The sequence below is a fragment of the Triticum aestivum genome, chromosome 6B, assembly GCF_018294505.1.
Source record: "Triticum aestivum cultivar Chinese Spring chromosome 6B, IWGSC CS RefSeq v2.1, whole genome shotgun sequence".
Lineage (NCBI taxonomy): Eukaryota > Viridiplantae > Streptophyta > Magnoliopsida > Poales > Poaceae > Triticum > Triticum aestivum.
In genome coordinates this window covers 690,033,365-690,060,251 of record NC_057810.1, presented here as the reverse complement: position 1 = coordinate 690,060,251, position 26,887 = coordinate 690,033,365, and the positions used below count along the sequence as shown (strand labels likewise).

Genomic DNA, 26,887 nt, shown 5'->3' with positions numbered 1-26,887 from the left:
TGATTAAGTTGTGAAAACTCTAATGAGCTATGCTGGTGGCCAAGATCCATCCATTGGCAGCGCACGCCCCCGCGTCGCCTAGGTTAGGCGACACGGGCGGCAACTCAACACCCGCCGCCAGGAGCGCCCTCCGCCCACCCCTCTCCCCTCGCCGCCGGTGGCCACCTCCGGCAAAGCCCGCGTAGTGGTGGAGGCAGCGGGGTCTTCTCCGTCACTCGGTGCTCGTCATAGCTGGTGGCTCTCCTCCAGATGCGGAAGGCGCGATGCGCAAAAGGGACCGGTAGTTGCCAGCGGGGCGGCCTCGCGCGGCGGCGGTGGCGATGTCGCGGGGGCTGGTAACGAAAGGCAGGAGGCGGCTAGTTTGGCCAGACTCTATAGGATCTCCACCATTCGTCCAGCGTGTGCAGGAGCTCCATGGATATGGTTGCTGCTATCCGCCGATGGCTCGTGAAGCCCAGATCAGTCCCTTCGGGATCCAGGCGAGCCCCGCGGTCAATCTTCAAAACTTCGATCCGCTTCATGTTGGCCTCCTCGATCTGGACACCGACGGGTTCCGGTCTTCCTCTCAGATATCTCAGCTTTTGGCGCATGGCGTCACTGGATTTCTGCATCGGAATTGATCCGGCCGAGCGAGCCCTCATCTTTGGTCAAAGAGGCTTCATGAGGGTGTGGTGTGAAGCTTCGTTGTCTTGTCGGTGCCATGGAACATGTCTAAGTATAGATTTTCACGATGTTGACAGTGGTGAAGAAAGTCATGGTGGCTGCGGTCGGAGACTTGTAATGGCAGAGAGGAGTTTTGGTTCCATTGAAGAATGGTGGCGCATGTTTTTTCCTGTGTGTCGTGTGTTGAAGAGTTGCAGCGGCGACCTTGGTAGGAGGGGGCGGCAATACGGGTGGAAAATATTTTTGGGGGTGCTTCTTGAGTATCGAGCCGCGATCTCTGGGGTGCAAGTCTAAGATCTGGCCTTCATTGGTTGTACCTGGGAATGGTCTTGCGAATACATTGTTTTTGGAATCTCGGTCTCTCTTCAGGGTGAAAACTCAAAATCTTTGATCGGGTGATGACAATGCTTTTGCATTGTTTTCTTCGTGGAGGCATTGATTTTGAAGAACATTTTCTGTGGTCCGGGTTTTTTCTTTGGTAGTGTTTAGAGTGTTGCTCTTGCGAGTGTTTCATCACTGCGACGCAGTATTTGTTTTTAAATGTCTCTTTTTTTTTGTTGACTTTGTGCATCCTTAATATCTTTCGATATATTGTTGATGTAGTGACTGGGGTAACTGATATCTTTGTGATATTGATTTATTCCTTTTTCAACAAAGAAAAGGTTGTGAAGTGTTCTTGATCGACTTGCTTGTTTATATCGACTTGCCATCTCCTTACCCCGGCCTCTCCGTATTAAATTTATACTCCCTCCTTCTATCTATATAGGGTCTAATGTGCTTTTCGAGGCTAAATTTGACCAAATGTTAGAGTAATAATACATGACATACAACTTACACAAAGCATACCGTCAAATACGTATGTTATAGGAGCTTCCAATGATATAATTTTCACGTTATACATCTCATGTACTATTAATCTTATCAATAGTCAAAGGCGGTCTTGAAAAACGCATTCGGCCCTATATATAGAAAGATATTTGACGGAAGGAGGGAGTACTCCAGGTATGAAGTGCTGATATAAAATAATATTGCATTCGTAATTTAATATAATACGTTAGTAGGGCATTTTTGAGACCGAGCTCTATGGAGTCTTTTATTTTGAAAAATTCAGAAGTAATAAATTTCGGTTTCAAAAAATTCTGATAATAAATGCACATATATGCAAGGATGTAAAGTGTATGTGTGAAAAATTTCAGGATGAAATACCTTGTATTGCGAGGTGCACAAAAAAAAACAAAATCATGGACTGTATAGATGAACAGTACATATGCTAAAAATCCTCAGATTTGTCTTTTTTGTGTAGATCACATTTTAATGTATTTCGATTTGAAAATTTGCACACATGTGCATTATGTATCTAGGTATATGTGTATTTATTTTCATAATTTTTTTAAACTAAAAAGTTTGAAATTTGAAGTTTTTAAATAAAGACCTTCATGGAGCTCGGTCTTCGTTTAGCATTTTCAACGTTTTAAGTGCTACAAAACGTCTTATATTATTTTCACAAAACAAAAAAAATGTCGTATATTAAATTACAGAGTGAGTGGTACATAAAGTAGGTGGCGACTTGCTTGGGACAGGTTGCACCAACTTTATTATACTATTAAAAGTGAAAAATTACCACATCCGGTGGTGAAGCATTTCTGCCTATATGTACCACTATTTCCCTTATAGGAAAAACAAACAAACAAACTCTTGCCTCGCTGAGTCCAGAGTGAATTGTTGGTACGCATTTTATTGCTAAGCAAGCTGACAATGACCGACAACCCACCCTCACCCGTTCACCCTCACCCGTTTACCCCAGGTTCATCACGGAGCTCATGCAAAACAAGAAAAGGTACATGAATCGAAAAATTCAGTGCATCTTTAATTCAAACGCGGTTGTGGTTGATTTAGTGCTAATTACACCGAAAGTCGTCTTCTGCTCGTGAGCTCAAATGAGCTCGCGACGAATGGTACACTCCGAAAAAATTGAAAAAAAATTGAAAAATCTGAAAAAAAAATGTCTGGCGGATTTTGACAAATGTTTTCAATGCTTGCAAAGTTTCATCTCGAAATGACATCCGTGAAAGTCATGGCAAAAAAAAAACAGCACTCCAAAATGCTTTCAAAATAGCACTTTTGGAGCATCGGTTTTCTGTGCCATGACTTTCACGAATGTCATTCCAGGATGAAATTTTCTGAGCACTCAAAACATTTGTCAATATTTGCCAAAACTCACAATTTTTTGAATTTGTTTTCAACTTTTTTTGTTACTGTTCACCCGAGCTCGAGCTCAAAAACACTACATTCAATTGCAGGGCTAATTTAGTGTCACGTGTCTGACACGCAGGATTTCAAGGCACATCGCCTGGCATATAAATATATGAAAATTGTCCTTGCATGAGATAATTTTAGCTAGCACAAAATGTATAAGAATCCTATTGGACGTAAGGACTCCAAAAATTGAATCTTCAAACACTCCTGGCATATTAACTGCTATGAGACTATCAGGAGATACTACATCATAAATGCTTCAATGATACCAATTTTGAAAATTTAATTTTGAATGTTTTAAAAAGTTCTAAAAAATGAATATTCACAGCGTATGTGATTACAATCCCTAAAAAACCAGATCCAAATTTAAAATACACATTGAGAAACAAGAATGACAAATCTAACATGAATAGTGTCACACAAAGTCAAAAGCGAAATTGACACGATTCATATCTGGATTTGTCTTTTTCCTTTCTCAATGTGCATTTCGAGTGTGAAGCTGAAATTTTTAGGGGTTGCAGACACATTCCTTGTGAACATTCATGATTTTTTTCCAGATGATTTTATACATTTAAAATTGATTTTTTAGGTATCATGGGAGCATTTAAGGTGTGGTACCACTGGATATTCTCTCGTTACATACCCTCACCATGAGATTTACCAATTCTGCAATGTGTTTAACTCATTTCAAATTCCAATGATTACACTTTTTGTCCGACTCTAATCAATCACACTTGAACAACAAACTTAGGGTCAAATTTTCATTTGGAGATCGTACACAAATCAATTCTATTGTGGTATGCCCCCATGTGAGCACCAGCTAGAGCCTGCTTGCATGATCACTAGCTAGGCAAGCACAACCACATACACCGGCACAAAAAAAGACCCAAATATCTGGTGACTAATTATCTGGGAGCTGCTCCCATCAAACGATTCATTCGCTACGGGAGCAACTCCCAGTGATCGTTTCTGATCGTTCGTTAGGGGGTAGGCTAGGGCGACCTCGATTGACCCAAATGGCCTGGTTAACTGATTTTATTTAAAAAAATGTCATGGACCAAAAATATATTTTCTTATAAAAGATAGAGAAAACCTAATTTTTTGAAACTCCATTATCTGAGTTATGGAATATGCCATGCTACTTTACAAAACTGCCCATTCTCTCATTTATAAATTTACATTGTGTATGATAAAAAAAGGTCTTCTGGTCTACAAAAAATCCTGCCATGCTAACCTTTAAAACTACCATCCTCTAGATAAAAATGCCATGAACAAAAAATACACATTTTCTTATAAAAACCAAGAAAAACATAAATTTATAAACGCCATGCTCTGAATAATATGAAAATTGCCATGCTGCTTTACAAAACTGCCATTTCTATATTTTATAATTTACTATGATAACAAAAAATGTCATGCCCACAAAAATGAAACTGCCATCGTCTTAATAATAAAACTATGATCCTCTTGATAATATAAATGGCATGCTCTCAATAATAAAACTACCAACCTGTTAATAATAAACTACCATCCTCCTAAGAATAAAAAATTCATGTTATTAATAAGAAAAATGCCATGATCTTAATCATAAAAGTTATATTGTCTTGACAATAAAAAATATGTGTTACTGATAATTAAAGTGACTTGCATAAAAACAACTGGCATCCTCTTTTAATAATAAAAATGACATGTTACTAATTATTAAAATGCCATGCTCTTAATAAAAAATTGCCATGAGGGCATTACAAAAAAGACCGTAAAAAGTGTCATGCTACATTTAATAAATAGGCACATGGAAAGTTGGAAAAATTCCCATGTAAAAAAATGTTCTATAAATATTGGGGAAATCCTGGATTTTTAATGAAAAATTAAAATAAAAAAGAATTCAGCTTTAAAATATAACAAAACAGTTTTAGTTCAGTGCGCACGCTGTTGCTTCAGTCCAAGTGGTGAAGGGGGGGGGGTCTTTGGTTAGAGTCCCCTAGGTACATATTTTGAGAGAAAAAAAGGAGATTGTTTGCCAACAAAATGCTTCCCAGCAACACCTCCAGCTGATCTACGTGGCGTTGGCCATGTGCCAACATCCATGCGACGGCTGGGAGAGCGTTCGCCAGGGTTGCGCTCCGGAAGAGTGTTCATCAGATAGCCATTCCAAACACAAATGTGTAGCCCAGCTCTTCCAAATACAAGTTGTCGTGGCTTATGGCTTATGGTCCAATACCGGCTCTGGACAGTGATAGACGTGCGCGACATGGCCTCCAAGAGGTGCCTTCAGCTTGTTTCACATGTCTACAGGAGGTTGACGGCGTGGACCACATTCTTGCCCATTGTGATTACGCTAAGGAGGTGTGGCACCGGTGCTTCGACGTGCTACAAGTAAACATAGAGCTGCCGACGGACGATGAGACGTTTACTGACTGGTGGTTGAAGCAACGAGGGAGATTCTCCAAGAAAATTCTACGTGGATTCGACTCCTACGTCATCGGAACTGCATGGTCGCTATGGAAGCAAAGGAACACAAGGGTCTTCAACAAACCGCAGCAACAAAGAACCCCATCCCAACTAGTGGAGATGGTGCTTGGAGATATCAAAGAGTGGAAGCTTGCAGGGCTTGGAGTCGGAGGTTTAGATCCTTTTGTGAGAGAGTAGACTACTTGTGTCATGGTGTTGTGGGTGTGTCGACGTGAATGTTCGCATTTGTTGTTGGCTTCTTGTAATTATACTCTCTTCTATAAAAATATGGTACGCTATTGTCGTACTCTCGAAGAAAAAACTGTGTATGTTCATTCTCACATCGGCACGGCCGTTAGCAATACCTTCCCAGCCAGGTCTTTACAATTTTGGTCGTCAATCTACCATTCCCTCTCGTCTTAAAGTTAGTTAGCTATGTCATTTCATGGATAAAATGCATGCTTTCTATCTAACTAATTCGACTCTGACACGGCCGGTCACTGTGGTACTTGGAATTAATTCAGGCTATTTCAAGAGGGAATGGTAGATTGCCGGCATGCATGGCCACCACAGGGAATGGTAGCTAGATTGCCGGCATGCATGGCCACCACAGGGAATGGTAGCTAGATTGCCGGCATGCATGGCCACGATCGACAGGGAACGGTAGATCGATTGACCAAAGTCGTCTAGGAATGGTAGATGATTTTACGACGGAGTCGCACAGTCCTCAAATTTGCCCTATAAAAGCCTTCACTTCTTGTCTGCACGTCGATCGATCAGCACAGCAGTGCAGCACGACACGAGATCGACGACTATGGAGTCGGGAAGTGCTACTAACACCACCATGTTTCAAGAGCTCCTAGTCCTAGCGATCCTCTACGTCCTTCTCCACTACCTCACGCGCACCATCCTCCGGACCAAGCGCGCGTCGCCGCTGCCGCTGCCTCCCGGCCCGAGAGGCTACCCGGTGGTCGGCGCGCTGCCGCTGCTGGGCCGGGCGCCGCACCGGGCGCTCGCCGCTCTGGCCAGGCTGCACGGACCGATCATGCACCTGACCCTCGGCAGGCAGGGCGTCGTGGTGGCCTCCACGCCGGACGCGGCGCGCCTTTTCCTCAGGGACCACGGCGGCAGCTTCCTCGACCGGCCTGCCGACGACGTGGCGCCCACGGTGCTCGCGTACGGCGCCCAGGACCTCGTCTTCGCGCCCTACGGCCCCAGGTGGCGCCGCCTGCGCCGGGAGTGCAGCCTCGGCCTGCTCGGCCCCCAGGCGCTCGCCGACTGGGCCGGCGCGCGCCGCGAGGAGGTCGCCCGCATGGTCCGCGCCATGAGCCGGCGGGGCGCGGGCACGGCGGTGGAGGTGCCGGAGTTCCTGTTCTGCGCGATGGCCAACATGATCGGGCAGGCGGTGGTGGGCCGGCGGGTGCTGGACGAGGCCGGGGGCGAGGAGGCGAGGGAGTTCAAGGAGATGGTGGTTGAGCTGATGACCACTGCCGGCCTGGTGAACCTCGGCGACTTCCTGCCGGCCGTCGCGTGGATGGACCTGCAGGGGCTCGGCCGGAGGATGCGCCGGCTGTCGGCGAGGCTCGACAGGGTCTGGAGCCGGCTGCTGTCCGAACATGAGGCGGGAGTGGCCGACAATGACAGGCAGCACGGCCGCCATCCGGACCTTGTCGACCGGCTGATCGCCTGTCGTGGCGATGCCCGTGCCGGGGAGGACGGCGTTACAGACCTCAACATCAAAGCTCTACTTAACGTACGTCATTCTCGATCCCTCGCTGTAAATAACCAGACATGCATATGCACTCATGACACATGACACATCCATGCGTGCATGCAGAACCTGTTCACGGCGGGGACGGACACGTCGTCGAGCACCATCGAGTGGGCGCTGGCGGAGATGCTGGCGAACCCGGCGATCCTCCGACGAGCACAGGCGAAGATGGACGCCGTGGTGGGGCGCGACCGCCTCCTCGAGGAATCCGACGTGCCGCGCCTCCCCTACCTCCGCGCCATCTGCAAGGAGACGTTCCGCCTGCACCCGTCGACGCCGCTCAGCCTGCCCCGCCTCTCCACCGAGCCATGCACAGTGCAGGGGTACCACGTCCCGGAGGGCACGAGGCTGCTCGTCAACATCTGGGCCATCGGCCGGGACCCGGCGGTGTGGCCGGAGCCGGCGAGGTTCGACCCCGACAGGTTCCTGACGGAGGAGGGGAGCAAGGTGGAGCCCCTCGGGAGCCACTTCGAGCTCATCCCGTTCGGCGCCGGCAGGAGGATTTGCGCCGGCGCGCGCATGGGGGTGACCCTGGTGCACCACATGTTGGGCGTGCTGGTGCACGCCTTCGACTGGGAGATGCCGGTGCCGGAGGGGGCCGGGATGGACATGGACGAGGAGTTCGGCCTTGCTCTGCAGAAGAAGGTGCCGCTCAGGGCCGTCGTGCGCCCGCGCCTCGCACCCGCCGCGTACCAGTGATCTCATATCAGGAACGCGCTGCTGTGCTCTATCTGCTATGCTAGAATAATAAATGAAGTAAAAGTCCCTGCAGAATGAACTCATGGACAAACTATTAGTAATTCAAATTATGGTGCACTGAAGCACTCCCTCCCTTCTTAAATACAAGTTTTTTTAGAGATTTAAATAAGAACTACTCGCTCCGTCTCATAATATAAGAGCGTTTTTTAAGCTAACAGACATATTTTAAAATGTTGATTCACTCATTTTGCTCTATATATAATCCACATTGGAATCTCTAAAACAACTTGTATTTAAAAACAGAGGGAGTAGATGCCAATTGAGGTACATTTGTTCAGAATAGGTGCATATCACAAGCGAATTGATAGAAGTACTGTACAAATCATCATTGAGCATAATGTTGAACAAGAGCAGGGAAGCAACATCGTTTGAATCAAGATTTCACCACATATTTGACTACCAAAATGTTGATGCATGTCAGCAGAAATTTCATGCAAATATGGAAAGAAAGGCTAATGATATCGTTGCCTTCATTGGTGCGGTCGGTATCTTTTTTAGTGGATGTCATTTAAGTTAATGTCATCTCTATAAATACTCCTACCCTTAACCCCGACCTAGCACTCACCGTTGATGCCTTGCATCTATCATTGGTGTCGTCTCCAGCACAACATGTCTTTGTAGGCCATGGTACCTCTTACTGGCATGTAGCCTTGCATGCCAATACGGAAAGAAGGGCAAATGATATCATCACCTCCGTTGGTGCCGACACCACATCTAACTCGACGTCGTCGGAATAGGAAAGAAGGACAAATGGTACTTCTTGTTGGGGATAAAAGGATTGCTACAAAATTGGTGAAAACTTTTGTACTGTTTGTATTTTCTTAGGGAGTAAGTAAACTGCTATTTGAATAGGGTGATATTAACCGAATCAAAACTTAGATTTTGATTTATGTTTTTGCTTATCTTGAGTTGCTTGAAAAGCCTTTGGTGTTTCGGTCAATTTGAAGATGGCGCTGAGGAGCACCAAGCCAGAGAAGGAGATGGCACGACGGGCCATGATGTGGCCATTGAGGGCGAGCCGGGGACAGGGACGACACGGTCGGCTGCAAAATCACTGGCGACGAGAAGTCCGAGGATTGACGGGATGGGAGTGGGAGGGGGAGGGGGTTTCTTGGCATATAAAAAGGAATGTGGGAAGGGGTTAGAGGATGGTACGTGGGCTTTGCAAGTTTTCATCATCAAATAGTATGATCCAACTTTATAGGTGCTTGCAAGTTTTCATGCCAAAAACATTCGAGGAACTCTACACAAGAAAGAAAAAATCAATGCTTGAAGTTTTGAGTAATTTTGGCACTGAAATCTGAAATTCGTGATATTCGAGGAGCTCTACATGATATTTTGATGAAAACTTGCAAGAACCTACAAAGTTTGACCATATATGATGTCGCAAAGTTTCAGTTTTTTTGTTCTTTTTTTCTATTCTTTTTGGATTAATTATTCATAGAGGATGTGGGGACCCAGGAGTTATCGCACCTTTCTCATTCTTATTTTATACAAATAAAATGATTGGCTACAAACTGATATGTATATTATATCCGGCACAAATTAGGCATTGCTATTTTGTCCTAGTCCAAACACATTTCATAATTCATATATGTGTCATAGTCTGCGAAAGTTCATCTTACTGCAATTGTGATACACGTTGTTATTGTAATCATCCGGAGCTGGCGAGTCGTGGCGAGCTTGGCCGAAAGTGGTCTCTGTCACTCGCCATACATGTGGTCCATCCGGAGCGGAGTGAAATTAGCAAACCAAGAGGTTGAATGCGACATTGCCAAATCGGGGGGATCATCTAGATCAATATTGGAGTATCATCTAGCAAGGGGATTTCTCTGGTCCTCAATACTGATAGATTTTCTCCAAGGCTGGAGCGGGCTTCGCGCGAGAGTGCAGGCCCAATTAACCAGAAGGATCGCTTTTAGCCTTTAGAGCAGCAGCCCATTAGGACAGCTTGACTAGAAACGACTGGATCTGATGACTAGAAACAACCGGATCAAAAGAATGGACGGCCATAACTGCATAGTGCGTGAGAGGGCAGGAAAGCGGTGCGATTTTACTGTCCTAAAAATAAATAAATGAGCGGGGCAATAATGACGCATGGGAAATCGAGATCTAGGGATTGCTCCGAACCCTCGTGGTTTAAATACCGCAGGGATGGGATGGGAAGAAGCGTCTTCCCCTCCTTGTTCTTCCCCGCGGCCGGCGGCGACAAGAGTTTCGACCTGTCCAGGAGTCATGCTCAGGTGATGCTGCAATCTTTTTCTTTGTCTCCAATACCCCAATCGACTTTGTGGTTTCCACTTTCCTCGTGTTTCTGTTGATTTCGTTCCTGCACCCGTAGGACCCGCCACCTGTTCGACGAAATGCACAAGAAGGCTGTTGACACAGGCACGGATCCTTTCCGCGTCCTCTCCGACGATGTGCTCGAGCACATCCTTTCCCTTCTGCCGGGGGATGAAGCCCTACAGACTTGCGTGCTCGGTACCCAGTGGCATGACCTCTGGAGGCGTAAAACCAGCTTGCGCTTCATCTTTGAGAACTGGTCAAATTTTAGTCGCGAGCGTTTCAATAAATTGGTGAAGCTGATAACCCATCTTAGGGGGGATGCATCTCTGACCAACTGCCAGATCAATCCCTACAGTGATGAGGACTATATCAATTTCACAGAAGCCAAGCCATTGGTCGAGTACGCTCTAAAGTGCCGGGTTGAGAAGCTCTCGATTTGTGCTAGTGATATTTTATATGAACCATTACTAGTCAATGATTCACCTCTCATCTCCCGCCACTTGAGGACCATAGAATTTGGATTCCTTGACCTCGTAGGTTCCTCAGTAGATTTCTCAAGCTGCCCAGTATTAGAGGAGCTAACAATAGAAAGATGCTACGTTGACGCAAGGAAGATATGTTCTAATTCACTAAAGCATATGTGGTTAATTGGGCATTGTACCTTCTCCGAGGATAACCACATTCCTATTACTGCCCCGCGCCTTATCTCACTGGAACTAGGTAGTTTTCAGTGCTTGACTCCTTCCCTTGAAGAGATGTCGTTACTGGAAAAAGCATCTATTTTGCTTGGCAATGGGTGTTACAATGTCTGTCATAGTGACCATAAATGTGGTGGATGTTCTCACAAGAAGTGTCTGCTTCTCAATGGATTATCCAGTGTTGTTGATTTGAAATTGATTGCTACACCTAAATTGGTATACTTTCCACTATCTTACTCCTACTATTATTTGCTAGTTACCACCCGTGGTTTCTCTTGTACCTATAGTATCCATATCCATTATTAGTGTTGCACATAGTCAAGTTGTTTATTTTCATCTCCACATATTGCTAAGTCTATCTTCACCCGGTGGACCTTAAATCAATATATTAATAACATGATTTCCTAATAAAATAAAATGTGACAGTTCAGGGCCTATGGTGTAGTTTTCCTTTTCCCTAATTTTGTAATTAGAGTACCCAAATGTATTTCCTAATATATTGTATTAGAGTCTGAATTGTTTTCTGTTCATTTGCAATTTGTCCAGCCTATCTTCAAACGAGATTTGGAATGGTGCCCTAAATTTGACAAATTAAAGACTCTAAAACTTAATGATTGGTTTACGGCTGCTGACCTAGTTTGCATTCTCGAACACTCTCCAAATCTTGAGAAGCTCACTCTTAAGATCGATTTCCCTGAGGTATTTGATTCAAATATGTTGATGTATTATAAAGGTTTTATCTTGTATGACTTTTTGTCGCAATGAATTTCTGCATCTTGTAGAACTTTGTAGGAAGAGAAGGATCCAGGCAATCATTTGTGTGTCCCCCTCATTTGGTTGTCAACATTAAATGTAGAAAAGTTGATAACGGTGTTCACAAGATTTTGGACGTCTTGAGGACATGTGGCATACTTCCTGAGCAGATTAGCATCAAGTGTCATGATCGCACTTAGATTGTAAGTTACCTCCATCCATATTTGGTATCCCTACCTACTTGCTCTAACTGGTCCGTTGTAATTACACATCAATTAGAATGTATGACAAACCATTGACATCCATCCATATTGTGGGTTTGCATGCCGATGGAGTGTAAAACAATGTCAAATTTCACACAACTTATTATTTAGTAGTTTTTGGTGACAGTACAATAGTTAGCACACATTTCTGATGTGCCTATAAATTTTTTCCATACATGCAAGTTTTTTATTCTCTTACCTTTTATCATTTTCGGTTCAAGAATTTACATTTTTCCTTTTGTTTTTTAGTTATTGGTGAAAATAGCATCTCTTAAAATCCATCTTAGCTCTTCTCTCGTATTCCATTTGGTAGAATACATTTTGTAAGAATTCATAGTGGGTAGAATGCACACTATAGTGCTCTACATCCATCCAGCAAGGACCGCCTTTGCCTCGCTATTTTTACTGTTGTCCAAGCATGTTGTCGGTATGATTATCAGAGATCGGTAGTCAAATGGCATGGGTTCCAACTTGTTTCAAGCCTAAAGCGCTCTTGGGTCTTGAGGCCTCTCTGAATGGTCATATTTGTCGTAGAGTTGCCTCACAAGGCTAAACTATTCAACTACCCAATTTTGCTTAGGATGTAGTTTATTTCTTCTACATCAAAGTACTATTCAGGATATTTGAAATTTTCGTTTACGTCATCTGGGTAAATCTTTGAAGCAAATTTATTGTGCCTTGTCTTGTTTGGGTAGGTTCCATCCACCGATTGGGACTAAGATGTGAGCTTGGTCATGATGTTTGTCTGCAGATTTATGTTTCTCTAAAGGGTCATCAATAATGGTGCCATGTGTTGGCGGTTAGCCTGTTACCATGCTGTTTTAGTTTCTCCTTCCCATGTATTGTCTCAGCTGGAAACCTATCATTGTGGTTTCTCTTGTGCAACTTAGCAAAACAGTTTAAACTTTGTTGAATTGTTAATGTGCAACTTAGCAAAATGATGGTCATCAGAACATTGTTCTTTTATGGAAGTTTGGAAGCGCATTGACATTTCATGGTCTTGTCATATTTAGTAGATCATTGATATTATACCGGAATTTTCTGGTTAGCAGAATTTTAGTTTATGTGCGTGCATCCTTTCATGTCCCTTTACCCTGCTCAAACCTAGTTCTTGTCGTCCGATTGCACATCACCCAGAAATCTTAGGTGTCCATGGCTAATGCACTTTGCTTTCATGTTTCTTAAGAGAAAAAACCTTCTTTAGGGAAACAAAGGCCAGCAAAAACCTTTTGTCTAAAGTGCCTAGTATGCATACTGACATTGGCACGTTATCACCCGAAGACACAAGTTGGTAATTAATTGGTACATAGATTTTTTTGATGGGTAGTATACTGCACTTACATATTTGCCTGGTAGCCATTGCAATCTGGGCATGCACGGTTTGACATTGGGAAGTCATGATGTAGCCATGATGACCCACAAGTATAGGGGATCTATCGTAGTCCTTTTGATAAGTAAGAGTGTCGAACCCAACGAGGAGCAGAAGGAAATGACAAGCGGTTTTCAGTAAGGTATTCTCTGCAAGCACTGAAATTGTAGGTAATAGATAGTTTTGTGATAAGATAATTTGTAACGGGTAACAAGCAATGAAAGTAAATAAGGTGCAGCAAGGTGGCCCAATCCTTTTTGTAGCAAAGGACAAGCCTGGACAATTTCTTATAATGAGAAAAGTGCTCCCGAGGACACATGGGAATTATCATCAAGCTAGTTTTCATCACGCTCATATGATTCGCGTTCGGTACTTTGATAATTTGATATGTGGGTGGACCGGTGCTTGGGTACTGCCCTTTCTTGGACAAGCATCCCACTGATGATTAACCCCTATTGCAAGCATCCGCAACTACAAAAGAAGTGTTAAGGTAAACCTAACCATAGCATGAAACTAGTGGATCCAAATCAGCCCCTTACGAAGCAACACATAAACTAGGGTTTAAGCTTCTATCACTCTAGCAACCCATCATCTACTTACTACTTCCCAATGCCTTCCTCTAGGCCCAAATAATGGTGAAGTGTCATGTAGTCGACATTCACATAACACCACTAGAGGAGAGACAACATACATCTCATCAAAATATCGAACGAATATCAAGTTCACATGACTACTAATAGCAAGACTTCACCCATGTCCTCGGGAACAAACGTAACTACTCACAAAGCATATTCATGTTCATGATCAGAGGAGTATTAATATGCATTAAGGATCTGAACATATGATCTTCCACCAAGTAAACCAATTAGCATCAACTACAAGGAGTAATCAACACTACTAGCAACCCACAGGTACCAATTTGTGGTTTTGATACAAGATCGGATACAAGAGATGAACTAGGGTTTTGAGAGGAGATGGTGCTGGTGAAGATGTTGATGGAGATTGACCCCCTCCCAATGAGAGGATCGTTGGTGATGACGATGATGATGATTTCCCCCTCCCGGAGGGAAGTTTCCCCGGCAGAACAGCTCCGCCGGAGCCCTAGATTGGTTCCGCCTCGTGGCGGCGGAGTTTCATCCCGTGAGCTTGCTTATCATTTTTTCCAGGGTAAAAGCCTTCATATAGCAGAAGATGGGCACCGGAGGGCCACCAGGGGGCCCAGGAGACAGGGGCGCCCCCCTACTGGGGGCGCCCCCACCCTCCTGGCCTGGGGGTGGGCCCCCTCTGGTATTTTCTTCACTCAATAATTCTTATTAATTCCAAAAGTGACTTCCGTGGAGTTTCAGGATTTTTGGAGCTGTGCAGAATAGGTTTCCAATATTTGCTCATTTTCCTGCCAGAATCCCAGCTGCCGGCATTCTCCCTCTTCATGATAAACCTTGTAAAATAAGAGAGAATAGCCATAAGTATTGTGACATAATGTGTAATAACAGCCCATAATGCAATAAATATCAATATAAAAGCATAATGCAAAATGGACGTATCAACTCCCCCAAGATTAGACCTCGCTTGTCTTTAAGCGGTAGCCGAAATTGAGAAATATGTCCACATGTTTAGAGATAGAGGCGTCGATAAAAATAAAATACGGACATGAGGGCATCATGATCATTCTTATAACAGAAACATATATATATATATATATATATATATATATATATATATATATATATATATTGGGGGCGATATGGAAGCAGCTAGCTCCCTTTCCCTTATTACGTTACCATTTCTCTCCGCTATTCTTCGCAAATTTCATTGAGAGGAATCAGCAAAGAAAAGAAATCTTCTCCGGGTGACAGGGCCGCCCCGGCAGCATGGCTTCTCTGCCAAGCAGGAAGCCACAAAAAGCATTGTGCTCTTGTAACTGATCTTTTAGTAGGCTAAGTTGCCGAATTCTGAAATCACTACAGGCACAGTGCAGGAAATTGTGGTCCTCAAAACAATGTGTCCCCATGATCATTGACTTACAGAACGATATCTTTTTCTTCCTCATTCTTATTTTGGTTTTCGTATCACGGATGTTGGTTCACGCTTTATGGCATTTCAACGAGCAAACTAATCCAATCCCACAAAGGATTGTTCATGGAACTACTATCGAAATTATTCGAACCATATTTCCAAGTGTCATTCTTTTGTTCATTGCTATACCATCGTTTGATCTTGCGTTGACAGTACTAATAATGGCATTTGTTGTCTTATTCGGAGTTATATATATATATATATATATATATATATATATATATATATATATATATATGATTTCTCATACTCAAGTAACAATCTATTCATAATGTCAAGTATGGATCATAAACTTCATTGTGAACTAACAAACTATAATCTCAGTCATTGAAGCAATTGCAATTTATCATAACATCAGAAAGAGTCAAGAATAGAGCTTTTCAGCAAGTCCACATACTCAACTATCATATAGTCTTCTATAATTGCTAACACTCACGCAATACTTATGGTTATGGAGTTTCAACCGGACACTGAGAAAGATAGGGGCTTATAGTTTTGCCTCCCAACGTATTCACCTTTGGGTGATGTCAACAATAATAGTTCATGCTAACTTACATCCAATTGGATATATATATATCAGGATCATTCCAACACGAGGTGCTTGCCAAAGGATAAAATGGAAAAGGGAAAGGTGAAGATCACCTTGACTCTTGCATAAAGTAAAAGACAGACCCTTCGTAGAGGGAAGCAGAGGTTGTCATGTGCTTTTAGGGTTGGATGCACAAAATCTTAATACGAAAGAATGTCACTTTATATTTCCACTTGTGATATGAACCTTTATTATGCAGTCCGTCGCTTTTATTACTTCCATATCACACGATCGTATAAAGCTTATTTTCTCTGCACTAATAAGTCATACATATTTAGAGAGCAATTTTTATTGCTTGCAACATGACAACTTACTTGAAGGATCTTACTCAATCCATAGGTAGGTACAATGGACTCTCATGGCAAAACTGGGTTTAAGGATATTTGGAAGCACAATTAGTATCTCTACTTGGTGCAAGGAATTTGGCTAGCATGAGGGGGAAAGGCAAGCTCAACATGTTCGGAAGATCCATGACAATATACTTTAACTGAGATGTGAGAAAACATAAACCATTACGTTGTCTTCCTTGTCCAACCTCAACTCTTTAGCATGTCATACTTAATGAGTGCTCACAATCATAAAAGATGTCCAAGATAGTATATTTATATGTGAGAACCTCTCTTTCTTTATTACTTCCTATTAATTGCAACAATGACCAAAACTATGTTTGTCAACTCTCAACAACTTTTATGCCTCATACTCTTTATATGTGAAGTCATTACTATTCATAAGATCAATATGAACTCTTTTATTCTTTTTATTCTTTCTATTTTCTCAAGATCATAGCAAGATAGCAAAGCCCTTGACTCAACACTAATCTTTATTATAGATAGCTCACGCACTCAATTACATAAAGAGATCACAAAGCAAAACTCAAAACTAATTCATACCAAAACTTTATTCTACTAGATCTAGATACTACTAAAAGGATCGAACTAAGAAAAACAGTAAAGGTAGGAGTGTGATGGTGATATGATACCGGGGCACCTCCCCCAAGCTTGGCAGTTGCCAAGGGGAGTGCCCATACCCATGTAATTATGTCTCCTTCTTCAGGGTTGGTGCTGTGATCTAGGCTTCTTCCTGAATTTACGCTTGAGGAAAGCATTTTGCTCCTTTAGATCTTAAATCTCCTGCTCAAGACTTAATATCTTTCTGCATAGTTCCTGTTTGTTTTCCTGCAAGACACGAAAAGGGATAAACTCGATCTTTGGCTTCTTTGCTCTATCAGGGAGGCTTGACTTTTTAAACTCCACATGCATGTCCCCCGGTTAAGGTAATGGGGCTTCATCTTTGTCTGAGCTCGTCTCCTCCTTTCCCTTAGGCTCATAGTCTTCCTCTTCCTAAGTGGTCCAACCACCATGCTCCAAGTCCCCCTAGACCTTAGGGTCTGCAAGGAAATCAGCCACATAGCTTTCTCCCTCCAAATCCTGGGACGACATATTGCTCTAACCTATAACAGAAATAGCTCGAAATGAAAACAGAGGATTTTTGCGTGATACAGAGGTCAAAACCTTTGGGAGATTATATAATGATTTTTTACCGACCAAAATAAGTAACGTGCAAGAAAACGGAGTCCGGGAGGCACACGAGGTGCCCACGAGACAGGGGGGCGCGCCCTCCACCCTCGTGGAGGCCTCGTGTCCTTCCCAGGTTACTTCTTGCTTTCCAAAATTCTTAAATATTCCAAAACGGAGAAAAAATGCCATTAGAATTGTTTTGGAGTCAGTTTACTTACCGTACCACATACCTATTCCTTTTCGGAGTCTGAAACATTCTGGAAAGTGTTCCTTATGTATTCCTCCAGGGTTACGGTCTCAATAATATTGGTTTCAACATTGATAGGATTACCTGAGATATAATGTTTGATTCTTTGACCGTTCACCACCCTCGGACTTGTGCCTTCGAAGTTGTTGATTTTTATGGCACCGAAATGATAGACCTCCTCGATAACGTAAGGACCTTCCCATTTAGAGAGAAGTTTTCCTACAAAAAATCTTAAACGAGAGTTGAATAACAACACATAATCACCTACGTTAAACTCACGTTTTTGTATTCTTTTGTCATGTCATCTTTTAACGTTTTCTTTGAACAGCTTGGCATTCTCGTAGGCCTGGGTTCTCCATTCATCAAGTGAGCTAATATCAAATAACCTCTTCTCACCGGCAAAATCATAGTTGAGCTCTTTAATAGCCCAATATGCTTTATGTTCAAGTTCGAGAGGTAATTGACATGCTTTTCCGTAAACCATCTTATACGGAGACATACCCATATGATTTTTATATGCAGTTCTATAGGCCCATAATGCATCATCAAGTTTCTTGGACCAATTCTTCCTAGATCTATTGACAGTCTTTTGCAAAATTAATTTGAGCTCTCTATTACTCAACTCTACTTGACCACTAGACTGTGGATGATAAGGAGATGCAATTCTATGATTAACATCATACTTAGCAAGCATCTTACGCAAAGCACCATGAATAAAATGTGAACCACCATCAGTCATGAGATATCTAGGGACTCCAAACCTCGAAAAAATAACTTATTTAAGCATCTTAGTAGAGGTGTTATGATCAGCACTACTAGTTGGAATGGCTTCTACCCACTTAGTAACGTAATCAACAGCAACTAAAATATGTGTGTAACCATTAGAGGAAGGAAAAGGCCCCATATAATCAAAGCCCCAAACATCAAATGGTTCAATAACAAGAGAATAATTCATAGGCATTTCTTGACATTTACTAATATTACCAATTCTTTGACATTCATCACAAGACAAGACAAACTTACGGGCATCTTTGAAGAGAGTAGGCCAATAAAAACCGGATTGCAATACCTTATGTGCAGTTCTATCTCCAGCATGGTGTCCTCCATTGAAGGAAATATGCCCTAGAGGCAATAATAGAGTTATTATTTATTTCCTTATATCATGATAAATGTTTATTATTCATGCTAGAATTGTATTAACCGAAAACATAATACATGTGTGAATACATAGACAAACATAGTGTCACTAGTATGCCTCTACTTGACTAGCTCGTTTATCAAAGATGGTTATGTTTCCTAACCATGGACAAAAGAGTTGTCATTTGATTAACGGGATCACATCATTAGAAGAATGATGTGATTGACTTGACCCATTTCGTTAGCTTAGCACTTGATCATTTAGTATGTTGCTGTTGCTTTCTTCATGACTTATGCATGTTCCTGTAACTATGAGATTATGCAACTCCCGTTTACCGGAGGAACACTTTGGGTGCTACCAAACGTCACAACGTAACTGGGTGATTATAAAGGAGTACTACAGGTGTCTCCAAAGGTACATGTTGGGTTGGCGTATTTCGAGATTAGGTTTTGTCACTCCGATTGTCGAAGAGGTATCTCTGGGCCCTCTCGGTAATGCACATCACTATAAGCCTTGCAAGCAATGTAAATAATGAGTTACTTACGGAATGATGCATTACGTAACGAGTAAAGAGACTTGCCAGTAATGAGATTGAACTAGGTATTGGATACCGACGATCGAATCTCGGGCAAGTAACATACCGATGACAAAGGGAACAACGTATGTTGTTATGCGGTTTGACCGATAAAGATCTTCGTAGAACATGTGGGAGCCAATATGAGCATCCAGGTTCCGCTATTGGTTATTGACCGAGAATAGTTCTAGGTCATGTCTACATTGTTCTTGAACCCGTAGGGTTCGCACGCTTAAGGTTTCGATGACAGTTATATTATGAGTTTATGAGTTTTGATGTACCGAAGGAGTTCGGAGTCCCGGATGAGATCGGGGACATGACGAGGAGTCTCGAAATGGCGAGACGTAAAGATCGATATATTGGACGACTATATTCGGACTTCGGAAAGGTTCCGAGTGATTCGGGTATTTTTCGGAGTACCGGAGAGTTACGGGAATTCGCCGGGGAGTATATGGGCCTTATTGGGCCATACGGGAATAGAGGAGAGAGGCCAAAAGGAAGGAGGCCTGCGCCCCCCTCTGGTCCGAATTGGACAAGGGGGGCAGCCCACTTTTCCTTCTCCCTCTCCTCCTCTTTCCTTCTCCAACAAGGAAAGGAGGAGTCCTACTCCTCCTCTTTCCTTTTCCAACAAGGAAAGGAGGAGTCCTACTCCCGGTGGGAGTAGGACTCCCCCTTTGGCGCGCCTCCTCCATAGGCCGGCCGCCTCCCCCCTTGCTCCTATATATATGGGGGCAGGGGGGCACCCCAAAGACACAACAACAATTGATCCTTGAGATCTATTAGCCGTGTGCAGTGCCCCCCTCCACCATAGTCCTTCTAGATAATATTTTAGCGGTGCTTAGGTGAAGCCCTGCGACGGTAGAACATCAAGATCGTCACCACGCCGTCGTGCTGACGGAACTCTCCCTCGACACTCGGCTGGATCAGAGTTTGAGGGACGTCATCGAGCTGAACGTGTGCTAGAACTCGAAGGTGCCGTAGTTTCGGTGCTTGATCGGTCGGGTCGTGAAGACGTACGACTACATCAATCGCGTTGTTCTAATGCTTCCGCTTACGGTCTACAAGGGTATGTAGACAACACTCTTCCCTCTCGTTGCTATGCATCACCATGATCTTGCGTGTACGTAGGAAATTTTTGAAATTACTACGTTCCCCAACAGTGGTATCAGAGCCTAGATTTTATGCATTGATGTTATTTGCACGAGCAGAATACAAGTGAGTTGTGGGCGATACAAGTCATACTGCTTACCAGCATGTCATACTTTGGTTCAGCGGTATTGTTGGATGAAGCGGCCCGGACCAACATTACGCGTACACTTACGCGAGACTGGTTTTACCGCCGTGCTTCGCACACAGGTGACTAGCGGGTGTCTGTTTCTCCAACTTTAGTTGAACCGAGTGTGGCTACGCCCGGTCCTTGAGAAGGTTAAAACATCACTAACTTGACGAACTATCGTTGTGGTTTTGATGCGTAGGTAAGAACGGTTCTTGCTCAGCCCGTAGCAGCCACGTAAAATTTGCAACAACAAAGTAGAGGGCGTCTAACTTGTTTTTGCAGGGCATGTTGTGATGTGATATGGTCAAGACGTGATGAGATATAAGTTGTTGTATGCGATGATCATGTTTTGTTGAAGTTATCGGCAACTGGCAGAAGCCCTATGGTTGTCTCTTTGTTGCATAAGATGCAAGTGCCAAATAATTACTTTACTTTATCGCTATACGATAGAAATAGTTGCAAGAGCAATAGTTGGCGAGACGACCATGTGACGACACATTGATATAGATCAAGATGATGAAGATCATGGTGTCGTGCCAGTAACGATAGAGATCATGACAGTACTTTGGAGATGGAGATCACAAGCACAAGATGATGATGGCCATATCATATCACTTATATTGATTGCATGTGATGTTTATCTTTTATACATCTTATTTTGCTTAGTTTGATGGTAGCATTTTAAGATGATCTCTCACTAAAATTTTCAAGAAGTGTTCTCCCTGAGTATGCACCGTTGTGAAAGTTCTTCATGCTGAGACACCACGTGATGATCGGGTGTGATAGGCTCTACGTTCAAATACAATGGGTGCAAAACAGTTGCACACGCAAAATACTCAGGTTAAAACTTGACGAGCCTAGCATATACAGATATGGCCTCGGAACACGGAGACTGAAAGGTTGAGCGTGAATCATATAGTAGATATGATCAACATATTGATGTTCACTGTTGAAACTACTCCATCTCACATGACGATCGGACATGGTGTAGTTGATATGGATCACGTAATCACTTAGAGGATTAGAGGGATGTCTATCTAAGTGGGAGTTCTTAAGTAATACGATTAATTGAACTTAAATTTATCATGAACTTAGTCCTGGTAGTATTTTGCAAATTATGTTGTAGATCAATAGCTTGCGTTGTTGCTTTCGTATGTTTATTTTGATATGTTCCTAGAGGAAATTGTGTTGAAAGATGTTAGTAGCAATGATGCGGATTGGATCCGTGATCTGAGGTTTATCCTCATTGCTGCACAGAAGAATTATGTCCTTAATGCACCGTTAGGTGACAGACCTATTGCAGGAGCAGATGCAGACGTTAAGAACGTTTGGCTAGCTCAATATGATGACTACTTGATAGTTTAGTGCACCATGCTTAACGGCTTAGAATCGGGACTTCAAAGACGTTTTGAACGTCATGGACCATATAAGATGTTCCAGGAGTTGAAGTTAATATTTCAAGCAAATACCCGAGTTGAGAGATATGAAGTCTCCAACAAGTTCTATGGTTAAAAGATGGAGGAGAATCGCTCAACTAGTGAGCATGTGCTCAGATTGTCTGGGTACTACAATCGCTTGAATCAAGTGGGAGTTAATCTTCCAGATAAGATAGTGATTGACAGAGTTCTCTAGCCACCATCACCAAGTTAGTAGAACTTTGTGATGAACTACATTATGCAAGGGATGACGAAAACGATTCCCGAGCTCTTCGTGATGTTGAAATCGACGAAGGTAGAAATCAAGAAAGAGCATCAAGTGTTGATGGTTGACAAGATCACTAGTTTCAAGAAAAGGGCGAAGGGAAAGAAAGGGAAACTTCAAGTAGAATGACAAGAAAGTTGTCACTCCCGCGAAGAAGCCCAAAGCTAGAACAAAGCCTGAAACTGAATGATTATACTTCAAAGGAAATGGTCACTGGAAGTGGAAATGCCCTGAATATTTGGTGGATAAGAAGGATGGCAAAGTGAACAAGGGTATATTTGATATACAGGTTATTGATGTGTACCTTACTAGTGTTTATAGTAGCCCCTGAGTATTTGATACTTGTTCGGTTGCTAAATATTAGTAACTCGAAATAGGAGTTACAGAATAAACAGAGACTAGTTGAGGGTGAAGTGACGATGTGTGTTGGAAGTGGTTCCAAGATTGATATGATCATCATCGCACACTCCCTATACTTTCGGGATTAGTGTTAAAACCTAAATAAATATTATTTGGCATTTGCGTTGAACATGAATATGATTTGATCATGTTTATTGCGATATGGTTATTCATTTAAGTCAAAGAATAATTGTTGTTCTGTTTACATGAATAAAACCTTCGATGGTCATACGCCCAATGAAAATAGTTTGTTGGATCACGATCTTAGTGATACACATATTCATAATATTGATGCCAAAAGATGCAAAGTTAATAATGATAGTGCAACTTATTTGTGGCACTGCCGTTTGGGTCATATCGGTGTAAAGCGCATGAAGAAACTCCATAAAGATGGATTTTCGGAATCACTTGGTTATGAATCATTTGATGCTTGCGAACCGTGCCTTTTGGGCAAGATGACTAAAACTCCGTTCTCCGGAACAATGGAACGAGCTACTGACTTGATGGAAATAATACATACCGATGTATACAGTCCAATGAGTGTTGATGCTCGTGGCGGGTATCGTTATTTTCTGACCTTCACAAGATGAATTGAGCAGATATGAGTATATCTACTTAATGAAGCACAAGTCTGAAACATTTGGAAAGTTCAAAGAATTTCAGAGTGAAGTGGAGAATGATCGTAACAAGAAAATAAAGTTTCTGCAATTTGATCGCGGAGACAAATATTTGAGTTACAAGTTTGGTCATCAATTAAAAACAATGTGAAATAGTTTCGCAACTCACGCCATCTGGAACACCACAATGTAATGGTGTGTCCGAACGTCGTAATCGTACTTTACTAGATATGGTGCGATCTATGATGTCTCTTATCGGTTTACCACTATCATTTTGGGGTTATGCATTAGAGACAACTGCATTCACGTTTAATAGGGCAACATCTAAATCCATTGAGACGACACCGTACGAACTATGGTTTAGCAGTAAACCTAAGCTATCGTTTCTTAGAGCTTGGAGTTATGATGCTTATATGAAAAAGGTTTTCAACCTGATAAGCTCGAACCCAAATCGGATAAGTGCGTCTTCATAGAATACCCAAAGGTAACTATTGGGTACACCTTCTATCACAGATCCGAAGGCAAGTTATTCGTTGCTAAGATGGATCCTTTCTAGAGAATAAGTTTCTCTCGAAAGAAGTGAGTGAGAGGAAAGTAGAACTTGATGAGGTAATTGTACCTTCTCCCTTATTGGAAAGTAGTTCATCACAGAAATCAGTTCCAGTGATTCCTACACCAATTAGTGAGGAAGTTAATGATGATGATCATGAAACTTCAGATCAAGTTGCTACCAAACCTTGTAGGTCTTCCAGAGTAAGATCCGCACCAGAGTGGTACGGTAATCATGTTCTGGAAGTCATGTTACTAGACCATGATGAACCTACGAACTATGAGGAAGCGATGATGGGCCCAGATTCCACGAAATGGCTTGAGGCCATAAAATCTGAGATATGATCCATGTATGAGAACAAAGTATGGACTTTGATTGACTTACTGGATGATCAGCAAGCAATGTTAAATAAATGGATCTTCAAGAGGAAGACGGACACTGATAGTAGTGTTACTATCTACTAAGCTCGACTTGTTGCGAAAGGTTTTCAACAAGTTCAAGGTATTGAATACGATGAGATATTCTCACTCGTATCGAAGCTTAAGTATGTCTAAATCATGTTAGCAATTGCCACATTTTATGAAATCTGGCAAATGGATGTCAAAACTGCATTCCTTAATGGATTTATTAAAGAAGAGTTGTATATGATGCAACCAGAAAGTTTTTGTCAATCCTAAAGATGCTAACAAAATGTGCAAGCTCCAGCAATCCATCAATGGACTGGTGCAAGCATCTCGGAGTTGGAATGTACGCTTTGATGAGTTGATCAAAGCATATGGTTTTATACGGACTTTTGGAAAGACCTGTATTTACAAGAAAGTGAGTGGGAGCACTACAACATTTCTGATAAGTATATGTGAATGACATATTGTTGATCGGAAATAATGTAGAATTATTCTGCAAAGCATAAATGAGTGTTTGAAAGGAGTTTTTCAAAGAAAGACCTCGGTGAAGCTACTTACATATTGAGCATCAAGATCTATTGAGATAGATCAAGACGCTTGATAAGTTTTTCAATAAGTACATACCTTGTCAAGATTTTGAAATAGTTCAAAATGGAACAGTCAAAGAAAGAGTTCTTGCCTGTGTTGCAAAGGTGTGAAATTGAGTAAGACTCAAGACCCGACCACGACAGAAAATAGAAAGAGAATGAAAGTCATCCCTATGCATCAGTCATAGGTTCTATAAAAGTATGCCATGCTATGGACCAGACCTATTGTATACTCTGCCCTGGTTTGGCAAGGGAGTACAATAGTGATCTAGGAGTAGATCACTGGACATTGGTCAAAATTATCCTTAGTAGAATAAGGATATGTTTCTCGATTATGGAGGTGATAAAAGAGTTCGTCGTAAAGAGTTACATCGATGCAAGCTTTTACACCGATCCAGATGACTCTAAGTCTCAATCTGGATACATATTGAAAGTGGGAGCAATTAGCTAGAGTAGCTCCGTGCAAAGCATTGTAGACATAGAATATTTGCAAAATACATACGACTCTGTAATATGACAGACCCGTTGACTAAACTTCTCTCACGAGCAAAACATGATCATACCTTAGCACTCTTTGGGTGTTAATCACATAGCGATGTGAACTAGATTATTGACTCTAGTAAACCCTTTGGGTGTTGATCACATGACGATGTGAACTATGGGTATTAATCAAATATAGATGTGAATATTGGTGTTAAATCACATGATGATGTGAACTAGATTATTGGCTCTAGTGCAAGTGGGAGACTGAAGGAAATATGCCCTAGAGGCAATAATAGAGTTATTATTTATTTCCTTATATCATGATAAATGTTTATTATTCATGCTAGAATTGTATTAACCAGAAACATAATACATGTGTGAATACATAGACAAACATAGTGTCACTAGTATGCCTCTACTTGACTAGCTCGTTTATCAAAGATGGTTATGTTTCCTAACCATGGACAAAAGAGTTGTCATTTGATTAACGGGATCACATCATTAGAAGAATGATGTGATTGACTTGACCCATTTCGTTAGCTTAGCACTTGATCGTTTAGTATGTTGTTGTTGCTTTCTTCATGACTTATACATGTTCCTGTAACTATGAGATTATGCAACTCCCGTTTACCAAAGGAACACTTTGGGTGCTACCAAACGTCACAACGTAACTGGGTGATTATAAAGGAGTACTACAGGTGTCTCCAAAGGTACATGTTGGGTTGGCTTATTTCGAGATTAGGTTTTGTCACTCCGATTGTCGGAGAGGTATCTCTGGGCCCTCTCGGTAATGCACATCACTATAAGCCTTGCAAGCAATGTAACTAATGAGTTACTTACGGAATGATGCATTACGTAACGAGTAAAGAGACTTGCCAGTAACGAGATTGAACTAGGTATTGGATACCGATGATCGAATCTCGAGCAAGTAACATACCGATGACAAAGGGAACAACGTATGTTGTTATGCGGTTTGACCGATAAAGATCTTCGTAGAATATGTGGGAGCCAATATGAGCATCCAGGTTCCGCTTGGTTATTGACCGAGAATAGTTCTAGGTCATATCTACATTGTTCTCGAACCCGTAGGGTCCGCACGCTTAAGGTTTCGATGACAGTTATATTATGAGTTTATGAGTTTTGATGTACCGAAGGAGTTCGGAGTCCCGGATGAGATCGGGGACATGACGAGGAGTCTCGAAATGGTCGAGACGTAAAGATCGATATATTGGACGACTATATTCGGACTTCGGAAAGGCTCCGAGTGATTCGGGTATTTTTCGGAGTACCGGAGAGTTACGGGAATTCGTCGGGGAGTATATGGGCCTTATTGGGCCATACGGGAATAGAGGAGAGAGGCCAAAAGGAAGGAGGCCTGCGCCCCCCCCTCTGGTCCGAATTGGACAAGGGAGGCAGCCCACTTTTCCTTCTCCCTCTCCTCCTCTTTCCTTCTCCAACAA

General features: G+C 42.4%; 1 protein-coding gene across 1 annotated transcript; it reads left to right on the top strand.

The window, feature by feature from the left end:
- The first annotated feature begins 6,169 nt into the window (after positions 1–6,169).
- Positions 6,170–8,017, top strand: LOC123139302 (flavonoid 3',5'-hydroxylase 1-like). The gene is made up of 2 exons (XM_044559107.1): positions 6,170–7,123; positions 7,208–8,017. Exons 1-2 carry the CDS (start codon positions 6,185–6,187, stop codon positions 7,838–7,840), a joined length of 1,572 nt encoding a protein of 523 aa, XP_044415042.1. The 5' UTR covers positions 6,170–6,184; the 3' UTR covers positions 7,841–8,017.
- The last annotated feature ends 18,870 nt before the right edge of the window (positions 8,018–26,887 follow it).

What these genes read in the sequence shown, in the direction of transcription:
- LOC123139302 (XM_044559107.1), top strand. Translation starts at nt 6,185, where the DNA reads ATGGAGTCGGGAAGTGCTACTAACACCACCATGTTTCAAGAGCTCCTA. An exon ending in ACATCAAAGCTCTACTTAAC is followed by an intron (nt 7,124 to 7,207) that starts GTACGTCATTCT and finishes GCGTGCATGCAG; the next exon opens with AACCTGTTCACGGCGGGGAC.